Source organism: Alosa sapidissima, chromosome 18, assembly GCF_018492685.1.
Source record: "Alosa sapidissima isolate fAloSap1 chromosome 18, fAloSap1.pri, whole genome shotgun sequence".
Taxonomy (NCBI): Eukaryota; Metazoa; Chordata; class Actinopteri; order Clupeiformes; family Clupeidae; genus Alosa; species Alosa sapidissima.
Window position 1 is genome coordinate 30,580,900 of NC_055974.1, and position 12,500 is coordinate 30,593,399.

A 12,500-nucleotide genomic window follows, 5' to 3' on the forward strand; every position below is an offset into this window, starting at 1 on the left:
TTACGGTGGTCCCCTGAAAGACGTCCCAACTGAGCGTTTCAACATCACATCCATCCCTCGCTCCTACCACTCGCCATGGCAACAAGCACTTAGCAGCGACCCTGCTCTGGCCGAGACGTTCCTCCCCCTCATCCCCGACCCTGAACTCAAGGCAGAGACACCCAGCTTTAAGAGCTTCAACCGGTGGGTCTCATATGGACGGCCAGTGGAGTGCTGGGAAGAGTTGGGTTAGAGGTGGGAAGGGTTGGGAAGAGTTGGGTTAGAGTTGGGTGAGAGTTGGGAAGAGTTGGGAAGAGTTGAGTGGTGTTGGGAAGAGTTGAGTGGTGTTGGGGAAAGTTGGAAAGAGTTGAGTGGTGTTGGGGAAAGTTGGGAAGAGTTGAATGGTATTGGGGAGAGTTAGGTGGTGTTGGGAAGAGTTGAGTGGTGTTGGGGAAAGTTGAGTGGTGTTGGGGAGAGATGAGTGGTGTTGGGTGGTGTTGGGGAGAGTTGGTTAGAGTTGAGTGGTGTTGTGAGGAATTGGGAAGAGTTGAGTGGTGTTGGGAAGAGTTGAGTGGTGTTGGGTGGTATTGAGGAGAGTTGGGAAGAGTTGAGTGGTGTTGGGGAGAGTTGAGTGGTGTTGGGGAGACTCCCTGCATTTGCTACTCTGTGGTCAAGAGCATTGTCCCGCCCACTACACCGTCTGATTTGTTAGTTAGCACGAATGCAGCCAATCAGGATCGAAGACTGAACACAGACAAAGTTTAGGATTCTCACTGAGGCAGACTGGGCTTCAGCTGTAGCCTACGGAGCTATTTTTCGAAGGTAAGGAAGGTAGCCTACATTGCTGAAGTTGTAGTGAATCACAATCATCTACGCTGAAGTTACAAAAACACTACTTTGTAAGCTATTGTCTCTTTGATCCGGATCAATAAGTAAAGCACCCACTTCCTTCATTTAGCGAATTCCCGATTGATGCACGTTACTGATGCTGTTTACTAGTTAGCCCACAAACTCGGGTGCTGCGCGTCTGGAGTTCTCTGCCTCCGCCTCGTTCGTTAATTGTGAATAACGGGACACCTCGTACAGACAAGTCCTAAATTATGCGATAGCGAACGTCAAAAAGTCTAATTGCTCCTTTTTGAAACGGACTGTCAGAAAAGACTACATGCACCCAGGGCCAACCGTAATTTAATCCGACCTGAACAAAATCGCGTCATGAGCTGGCTATATACGTGCCTTTTAGGCTCTCAAAAGTGTAGCTTATAGCCTACACATGGATACAAATTGCATGCTTAAATAGCCTAAGAACTATTTTAAAACTGTTTTGTTAAACTATTCAACCGTAACACTTCACGCATGCACCTCTTCCTCTTCCTCTCCCTCTCTCGTGCTCTCACACACACGATGGCAAAGCATCCTCTTTGTGACAGGTCCCTTAACAAGCACATAGCCCATTGTGCAGGCCTACTCTGAAAATAATTGCTATCACTCAGCTCTTGGATTAACATGATACACAGGATTTACACTTGCAAAGTGATGCAAGTTGATAGACAATTGTGTATCAAAAGAAGAAAGAAAAGTTTGCATAATTAAATGATTTTTAATTAAATTTTTGCAGCATATAGCCTTTACTATCTACCCCCCTTTTTGACAACTGACATATCGGTTTTACATATCGGTTATCGGCCTTCTGTTTTGGTAATAATTGATATCGGTATCGGCCCTGAAAAAAACATATCGGTCGATCCCTAGTTGGGGAGAGTTGAGTGGTGTTGGGAAGAGTTGGGGAGAGTTGAGTGGTGTTGGGAAGAGTCAGGGCATGTATGTCGCACATGCTACAAAAAAAATAGTTTGTGCTGGATGATTTGTCAATGTAGCACTGGTGCAATACAGTTTTGCTTATGGCAATGCAATGCACATGTATGAGACTGACAGGGAGGCTACAGCAATTACCTTTTACTGTGATCAGTGCAACTGGCTACACCAGATGTGATAGCGGCGCATAGGCTACGTTAAAAAAAATAGACCCATCTTCTGTTTTTGCGAGTTGCGAACGGAGCGCTTCAGTTAGGTTACGCGCTCGGTGTAGGCTCCCTGTGAAACGCTTGTTTGTTTGTTTGAAGTGCGTATGTAGGCTATAGGCTACTTCTGTGAGAGGGGAACCGATGTAGGCAACTTTGATTTCAACTTGGTAGTTGCACTCTAAGCGATTAAAAAGCATGTCTACTTGTTTATAGGCCTAGTATCCAAACAATCCAACTCCAAATCAAACAACACCGTGCAAATTATCCTCGCGAATACAAGTGATAGCTTTGTTTAGCCTAAAGTGAAAGTATCTTCCGACCGGGCTGGGGTGAATTCAGATTAGGCAAGCAGAGGTAGAAGTTTGTGGCAATCGCCTTGTTGCTTTGCACTTTTAGTTCAGTTTAAAACGAACAATTTAGTATCCTAACAACACCATTCAGATCTAAAACTTCGAAGAAAAAACGTCCACCGGGACATTCGCTTCTATATGAGCCCACTTCATGCTTTATGCACAACATAGTCTCGCTTAGTAGTGCTTAATAATACAAGAACATGATCGGTTCCGAAAAAACCTTTTAATTACCCATTTAATTTTAATAACTGTTATAGTCAAGTCAAGTCAAGTCAGATTTATTTGTATAGCGTTTGTATTTATTTGTATTTCACTCGTTATAACCTAGGGGTAAGGCCACAACAAAAGAGGGAGTCCAGAGGTTGGACCTTTATCTAAAATATGGATTTATTAACCAAACTAACCAAATAACAAACAAACGGTGTGAGGTGGGTCAAAGTCAGTCATTAGTAATGGATGGATGGATGGATGGATGGATGTGTGTGTGTTTGCAATGTGTCTGAGTGCAGTGTTGCATGTCCAAAACCCAAAGTAAGAATGGCCCTCCTAAGGGGAGATGCAGCAGCCCTTTAACTGGGAGCACCTGCCCTCAGGTGCAGCGCATCAGCTCGTTAGCTCTTCAATCACCTGAAGACAAGCAGAGAAAACGAGTATAGGGCCTAGTGGCCCGTCACAACACACACACACACACATACATGCACACACACACATACATACATACATACACACACACACACATACATGCACACACACACATACATGCACACACACACATACATACATACATACACTAGTGGCCCGTCACATAACCTTTTAACCACTTTAATTACGACTGCGTTAGCCACAGACCTTCAGCTATCTTGGGTACACTGTTTGACATGTCAGTTAGCCTACTCATTTGCACCACTGGTTAGATGTAAAACGGTATTTTACTCGTGCAATGGCAATAAGGTTGAATGTAGGCCTACTCTAATCTAAAAACTTAGAAATATGAACTAAACGTGAATTAAATCTTAGTGTAATAAAATCTTCAGCATATCTCTTCTACTTATTCAAAAATAAATTAACTGAATTCCAATGCTGTACAGTGCGACATATATGTCGCACATGCTACAAAAAATAATCAAAAGAAAAATAAACAAAAAATAAAATAAACAAAAAATCCAACAAAAGAAAAATAAACAAAAAATAAAATAAACAAAAAATCCATGGCATGACCTGTCTTCCTGAGAGCTGTAGAAAAGTCAAACTGCATGGAACTGTCAGGGATTGTTTTTTGTTTTTACAAAAGCACAACAACCAAATAACATATCATGCTGATGGCTTTTGTTCATCTAAAACACAATGTAGCTGTTCATCTCTACATCTGTTCCTCTTCTGTTCATCTCAAACACAATGTAGGTGAGATGTTTGCAACTACATGACCTTTTATCAATCCAGTTGCAATTCTTATCTTCTACTGTCTCTATTGTGTCTCTACAGTGGAGTTTTGTTATGTGTATATACTTATATTTACCCTTTCTGCTGTAAGTGCATGTTGTGTGTGATGTCTGTTTGCTACTGAGACCTTGAATTTCCCCTTGGGGATCAATAAAGTATCTATCTATCTATCTATCTATCTATCTATATCTATCTATCTATCTATCTATCTATCTATCTATCTATCTATCTATCTAATTGATGAGCCCTACTTGTGATTGTTTTTAGAGGTTTTATATCGATGCTACAGAATTTGTGGCTGGTGCTACAAAACTTTTAACCTCTATAGCACCAGTGCTACTTGCAAAAAAAGTTAACGTACAGCCCTGGGAAGAGTTGAGTGGTGTTGGGAAGAGTTGAGTGGTTTTGGGAAGAGTTGAGTGGTGTTGGGGAGAGTTGGGGAGAGTTGAGTGGTGTTGGGAAGAGTTGGGGAGAGTTGAGTGGTTTTGGGAAGAGTTGAGTGGTTTTGAGTGGTTTTGGGAAGAGTTGAGTGGTGTTGGGGAGAGTTGAGTGGTATTGGGAAGAGTTGAGTGGTGTTGGGGAGAGTTGGGGAGAGTTGAGTGGTGTTGGGAAGAGTTGAGTGGTTTTGGGAAGAGTTGAGTGGTGTTGGGAAGAGTTGAGTGGTTTTGGTAAGAGTTGAGTGGTGTTGGGAAGAGTTGTGTGGTGTTGGGGAGAGTTGAGTGGTGTTGGGAAGAGTTGGGAAGAGTTGGGGAGAGTTGAGTGGTGTTGGGTGGTGTTGGGAAGAGTTGTGGTAGGGATGTAAAGAAGCTTGCACACTGCTCCAACAAACACCAACAAACTCCAACATTCTAAAGTTGGCAGCTGTTGTAAATTATCTTTAGAATGTTCATAAAACCAACTGCCAGTCCACACTGTGCTGTCTCCATCCAACACACACACACACACACACACACACACACACACACACTGCTCCAACAAACACAGTCCACACTGTGCTGTCTCCATCCAACACACACACACACACACACACACACACACACAAACACACTGCTCCAACAAACACAGTCCACACTGTGCTGTCTCCATCCAACACACACACACACACACACACAGTGTGGGCCGGTGTGTGTTGGTGTTTGTTGGAGTTTGTTGCCGTTTGTTGGAGCGGTGTGAAACCATGCATTGGCTACAAATTGATACACACGTATGACAATTACAACTGGTTGAGGAAAAAAATCATCGCGATGCAACTACATTGTCCAAAAATAAATAAATAAATAATGACTTAATAGCGTGCAACTTTACCAAAGATATATATATATGCCAAGACGCTCAACAGCAGCCCGCTTCTACTAACTACCACACCTGTTAGACTCTGTGCAGTTTTACTGTTTGAGACTCGTGCTGTGCTCGGTTAGTGAGTGTTGTACCATCTACAATAAATTCTCTTAATCACCGATCCTGATCCAGCCGTCAAGCTTTATTGACCATCTTCAATACAGACATTAGAACTAAAACACAACGCAACAACCAGAGAATCCAACAATATGCATATATGTATGTATGTATACATACATATATGCCGAGTTGCAGAGAGTTAGGAAGGGTGGGGAAGAGTTGTGTTAGAGCTTAGGAAAGTTGAGAAGACATTAGTGTTGTCGGCTTGGTAGAGCTGGATGAAGACATGGGTGTTGTTGGGTTGGTAAAGCTGGATGAAGACATGGGTGTTGTTGGGTTGGTAAAGCTGGATGAAGACATTAGTGTTGTCGGCTTGGTAGAGCTGGATGAAGACATGGGTGTTGTTGGGTTGGTAGAGCTAGATGAAGTTGGTTACAGTTTGGTTGAAGTTGGTTACAAACTGGATAATATTGGTTCAACCTGAATAGGGTTTGCTAGAGTTTGGTTGAGAAGAGTTTGATTTGGTAGAGTTGAATATTATTTGGTTAGACAGAGTTTAGTACAGCTGGATAGACTTTAATAGAGTTAGATAGAGTTTAGTAGAGTTAGATAGAGTTTAGTAGAGTTGGATAGAGTTTGACAAAAAGAACAAAGTTGAGCAGAGCCGACGTAAGTGGGCCAGATCTATGTAGAGTTTTAACATTTTTATATTGTAAGGTTTGGTCCATTCAAGGTCTCCCACAGGTTTCTGGTGAGCAGCAATATCTGTTGAGACTAGAAAGAGTAAAGCAGAGATTAGCCATCCAGCACCAGAGCTATAAGCTGACAGACCATTAGGGTCTACCTCTCAATCACATGACTCTACCATTCACTAATCACATGACTCTACCACCCACCAATCACATGATTCTACCACCCACCAATCACATGACTCATCAATCACATGACTCTACCACCCACCAATCACATGACTCGAACAATCACCAATCACATGACTCTACCACTCACTAATCACATGACCCTTGTGCTTTCATGTCTCAGTGTTGCCATACCATTTGGGGGTTTTGACCGCGCTGCCAAGCTGCCCGTCCCTGTGCCCAAAAGCGGTGTGTCGAGCGGTGGCATGAGCCCTGTGCCCCCCGTGGTGCCCGCGGAGACCATCACCCTGCGGCCCACCTTCAACCGCACCGCGCTGGGCTGGATCTCCGACGGAGAGCCACTGGTGCTGCCCAGAGTTTCTCTGGACATCGAGGACGCCGCCGCTCCCCCGTTCGACATCCCCGAGTCCGACGACCTCTAAGGCCCTCGCACACACCGAGAGTGTGTGTGCCTGCTCCTGTCTCTCAAGGGTGCAGTGACCTCTGCCAGCCACCAGGTGGCAGTGTGTTGCGCCCCTGCGCCCCAGCTGACGCATGCTAAAGGTAGCCCTCCGCAGGGCTAGCCTGAGCACTGGCCTGGGCGCTGCCGCGCGTGAGCTTCCTGTACATAGATGTGTGTGAAGACCAGCACTTTCTGTGTCCAACACTTGAATTGATCGTTTTCTAAGCCCAAATTAAACGCCAAGCCAGACATTTGTGTGTGTTTCACTCTTATGTCTGTTTTTCTCTCTGGTTTTTAAGCATCACTGGGTTCATCCTCATTTATGTTAGTTGATAAATGCTTTTAAATGTATGTGATGCACAAATGTGTGCATGCACACACACACACACACACACACACACACACACACACACACACATGAGGAGGGAAGGTTGTAAGTGCATACACTGTGTGTCTGTGTGTGTGTGTGTGTGTGAGAGAGACAATATACCTGTGTGTGCAGTCTGTGCATACCTCATGGTTACTCTCCAAGCTGACATCAAATCTGTTTCCATGACAGCACTAAGATTTGTGACGATGTTTTTCACTTCAGGGACAAACCACTGGGTCTGATGAGGAAACACCCAGACACACACACACTCACACACAAGCACATATATACACACAATCACACAAAGACTTTGGCTTACACACAGACTTATCCCCTCCTTCATCATATAAGAAGCGGTGAATAGAGGACTTGCAACCAACCACCTCCCTATTCATGCAGCCCAGTGTGGTATGAATCCATTATCTGATGAAGAACTAGAATGCTAGAATGAACAGTGCAACACTACACTGACTTGTAACAATGTCACACTTTACCAACGTACACTGAAAACAACATTTTAAAATAAGTCCGAGCCCCCAATTAAAGCCGACCGCACCGACTGTAGCCAAGGGGGACAGAAGTCGGCTCAATGTCTGAGTGTTTTACTCAAAATACATCTAACCGAGGTCGTAATTCTTCCGCCACTCACGGCCTCAAACCCGCACACCTCCACACACACCGGCATGGGAGTCGAACGCTCTAACCACTGAGCTAAAAGCCCAGGCTTCCAACTCAGCGTTCTTAAGGTTAGGGCTGTGAGGATTTACACGGGCAACTAGCACGCTAGCTCAGTTCGCCTCCGTTACATACAGAACGATATAAACTCCATTTAGCAATGCAGCCTGACTAAAAGGTGATTGCTACCACCCAGTTTTATCTTGAGCAGCAGACAGGCCTCAGGTTAATAAGACAGACACCTGACACCTGTGCAGGTGAAACATAGCTTAGGTTAATAAGACAGACACCTGTGCAGGTGAAACATAGCTCAGGTTAATAAGACAGACACCTGCACAGGTGAAGAGTAGAAAATATGAGAAATAAATGATGCCACTAGCAGGGGGAAGCTCAATAACATGTTCCTTTAACACTTACAGGGACAGAGGAACAGAACTCACACACACACACGCACAGTGTTGCAGAAGGTGTGTTGGAATGGAAGATGCAGCAGTTGGAGTGATGTCCCAGACAGATGGAATGATGTTCTAGACTGAATGTTTTCCAGACAGAGTGATGTCACAGATGGAATGATGTTCTAGACAGAATGTTTTCCAGACAGAGTGATGTCACAGATGGAATGATGTTCTAGACAGAATTTTTTCCAGAGTGATGTCACAGATGGAATGATGTTCTAGACAGAATGTTTTCCAGACAGAGTGATGTCACAGAGGGAAAGATGTTCAAGCCGGAATGCCGTTCCAGCTCTTATAAGGTTCTCTGTTCTTCCTGCCTCGCAGAAAGAAGCTTTCTCTGACTTACAATGTTATTCTAGACACATGCCACCGGCCGGGCCTCGGACAGGAAATACCCCTCAATTCAGGCCGTCACATGACCCCCAGCTCCACTTCGCATTCCTCGCCACTGTTCCGCCTCCGTCGGAATGCCCGGCAGTCCAGCTCCGGAACACAGCTGCTTATTGAACACGGAATTCCTCACGCAAGGAGCCAGACATGAAAGAGTTCTCTGTGTGTGTGTGTGTGTGTGTATCCTGTACCCAGGGTGGGTTGTGTTGCCTCTCTGATCTCATTGTACTTGGTCTCAGTGGGGCAAGAGGAAGCATGGAGGGGCAGAAGAATGGAGGGGCATAGCAGAAGTGAGGAGGGCAGAAGTGTAGAGGGCAGAAGTGTAGAGGGGTAGAAGTGAGGAGGGCAGAAGTGTAGAGGGGCAGAAGTGTAGAGGGGTAGAAGTGTAGAGGGGTAGAAGTGAGGAGGGGCAGAGCAGAAGTGTAGAGGGCAGAAGTGTAGAGGGCAGAAGTGTAGAGGGGTAGAAGTGAGGAGGGGCAGAGCAGAAGTGTAGAGGGCAGAAGTGTAGAGGGCAGAAGTGTAGAGGGGTAGAAGTGAGGAGGGGCAGAGCAGAAGTGTAGAGGGCAGAAGTGTAGAGGGTAAAAGTGTAGAGGGGCAGACGTGTAGAGGGGTAGAAGTGTAGAGGGGTAGAAGTGTAGAGGGGTAGAAGTGAGGAGGGGCAGAGCAGAAGTGTAAAGGGCAGAAGTGTAGAGGGGTAGAAGTGTGAAGGAGTAGAAGTGAGGAGGGGTAGAAGTGTGGAGGGGTAGAAGTGAGGAGGGGTTTGCCCCTGGCGGTGTGGTGCAGGCTTTTCTGAGATAACAGCTACCCCGTGGTGACCAAGGGCGGGGTCCCAGGGGCACTAGAATAGGGAAAAATGCACCTCCACCCACTGAGCCCTGTGTTGCCATGACGACTTACCCAACATGAACCTCCCTCAGCAGTCTACTCAGTACAAGTGTTATGTTTTACACACCCTGCAAAAATGTAAGTATTAGTCCAAGTCTCTAAAGAGATCATTGTAGAAGAAGAAGAAGGAGGAGAAAGTGAAATGGGGGAAAAGGTGTTAGAACAACACTGCAGTGCCTAGCAACAACATGTCTCTTAAAGGGGACCTCTGGTTTAACAACAACATGTCTCTTAAAGGGGACCTCTGGTTTAGCAACAACAACATAAGTCTCTTAAAGGGGACCTCTGGTTTAACAACAACATAAGTCTCTTAAAGGGGACCTCTGGTTTAACAACAACATGTCTCTTAAAGGGGACCTCTGGTTTAACAACAACATAAGTCTCTTAAAGGGGACCTCTGGTTTAGCAACAACATAAGTCTCTTAAAGGGGACCTCTGGTTTAGCAACAACATAAGTCTCTTAAAGGGGACCTCTGGTTTAACAACAACATAAGTCTCTTAAAGGGGACCTCTGGTTTAACAACAACATGTCTCTTAAAGGGGACCTCTGGTTTAGCAACAACATAAGTCTCTTAAAGGGGACCTCTGGTTTAACAACAGCGTATGTCTCTTGATGATAACAAGCGGACAGGTTCATTTAGGACCAACCTATGCATGTACCATAGCTTTTGGATGCAACTTTGCTATGTCAAAGAACATCGCTCTCTTAAGCCATTAAGCAGGTGCAAAATTGCTCTCTTCAGCCATTAAGCAGGCAGAAAATCGCTCTCTTAACCAGGTGCAAAATTCAAGACTGATGTGCAGCCAGTCACCTTGCTGTTCTTCATCACTGTACATCCACTAGTGTCATTAACTCCACTAGTGTCATTAACTAGCCAGCTCTTAGTGCTACATCCACTAGTGTCATTAACTAGCCAGGTCTTCAAACCCAGAGTAGTCCTACTAATATTCAACAACTAATGAAACACTTGTTAACGAGTAAAACTCAGCAACCACTAACAAGGAAGTGATTCAGACGTAACAAGGGATCCGCCTGCATCAAGAGAGAGCAGCTCAGGAGAGCCTTAAGAACAGATACACACAATGGAAGAACATCACACACACACACACACACACACACACAGACACACACACACATGAGCAGGTGTGCAGGTAGGAGGTAAACAGTGTGTGTCGTACTGATGAACCCCGGTGGACGCGCTCTGTGGCTCTGCTTGTTTGCATGAAAACATCCTCCAGAGTCCAGTTAGTGCTGCGCCCTCTTATCTGCACTGCCCCCTCACCAGTACTTACACACACACACACACACACACACTCACACTCACACACTCACACACACACACACACACACACACACACACACACACACACTCACACACACTCACACACACACATACACACACAAACACACACACTCACACATTCACACACACACACACGTACACACAGATGTATACAGACACACACACACTCACGCGCACACACACATGTATACAGACACACATACACACACACACATGCATGCTTACAGGGCTGAGCGTGCATGCTGCGGAAACACACACAAATTCACACAGGGTCACAGCATATGCGCGCACACACACTCACACACATTCACACTCACACACACATTCACACACAAACACACACACTCACACATTCACACACACACACATGTACACACAGATGTATACAGACACACACACACTCACGCGCACACACACATGTATACAGACACACATACACACACACACACACACACATGCATGCTTACAGGGCTGAGCGTGCATGCTGCGGAAACACACACAAATTCACACAGGGTCACAGCATATGCGCGCACACACACACACACACACACACACACACACACACACACACATACACACACATATACACATACTGTACACACACACACTCTAGCCCAATGCACCCACAATGCAGATCATCAGGACCAGTGCGTGCGCACACACACTCGTACACATGCACACACTCCCCTATCCACTCTCTCTCTCTCTCTCTCTCTCACACACACACACACACACACACACACACACACAAACACACACAAGCAGCATCCCCTATCCCTCCCCTATCCTCACACACACACACACTCCCAGGCAACAGAAGACAGTGAAAGGGACAGTGAATCTCTGCCCCAGCCAATCATCTGCTGCGTTACCTGTTGATTGGGCAGCCCCAGCCAATCATCTGCTGCTTTACTTGTCGGTCGGTGTTATGGCTGGCTCTTAACCATAACATAAAATGGAGGCAGAATTAAGGTGAACCGAAAGGTGTTTTTTTTAAAGTAATCAAAGATAACAAATATATGTAACCAAATGTGTAGGGGGAAGGAAGATAAACTAAATGTGTGTGTGTGTGTGTGTGTGTCAGTAATAAGAGAGAGGGAGGGAGGGAGATGTAAAGAGACAAAAGTTAGTGTGAGAGAGAATATTCCTTAAAGTGGAAATGAAGCAGTCAAATAAAATAGATGTTTATAGCACTAGGTACATATTTAAATATACCATGAATACAAATAAAGTCAGAAATATGACCCGTTACTCAGAATAAAGCACAAACAAGTTGCATTAATTTCAGCTGTGCGCTGCCATCTTTGTTTTTAGAAAATGATGACATCACAAGAATGGTTGGTACAACATTCTATGCTGTTTACATATCGGCTGTCATAGCCTCACAGTTAGCTTACTGACTCAACAAAATGGATATGGATGAATGGCATAGACCCACCAATGAGGACAGGCATCCAATTGCCTATGCTTTTGAGCCAGTAAGAGCAGTGGGAGTTTTAGTGCCCCCCACAGAGCCTGACTATGGAGGAGAAATAGATGATCGAGAGAGAGGTGTATCTGAGCACACAGAAAACCATCGGTGGTGCTTAATGTGGGGGTTGTGTCCCTATGTTCACTGACATGGCACACATGGAGAGTGTCTGCTGCCAGGAAATGAACCTGGGACATCTCATCCAAAATAACAGATATATCACGTCCAATCCTACGTGCCAAATGCTGTCATTAAAGCGAGACGTTGGAGGTCGCAATGCGGTCGCTGAGGGACATCTGAGCCGAAACACTGGAACGCCCAATAAACAGCAGTTAAAGGGACACCAGGCAAGCCTGATGCTTTTTCTCTACGAAACTCCCCCTTGCTCGGCCTGAAGCTCTTTTCCTTTTCTTTGCATCTTCCGTCAAGGGTTTTC

The 12,500-nt window shown here is 45.2% G+C and overlaps 1 protein-coding gene across 1 annotated transcript in view; it reads left to right on the top strand.

Moving 5' to 3' along the window:
• LOC121689834 (myozenin-2-like) overlaps window positions 1-6,763 on the top strand; it is a 19,877-nt gene extending 13,114 nt beyond the window's left edge. The window contains exons 5-6 of the mRNA XM_042070071.1: window positions 1-183; window positions 6,236-6,763. The exon at window positions 1-183 is cut by the window's left edge and continues 1 nt beyond it. Of these exons, the coding sequence (XP_041926005.1) occupies window positions 1-183; window positions 6,236-6,494 (442 nt within the window). The 3' untranslated portion in view covers window positions 6,495-6,763. The remainder of the gene's footprint in view (window positions 184-6,235) is intronic.
• The last annotated feature ends 5,737 nt before the right edge of the window (window positions 6,764-12,500 follow it).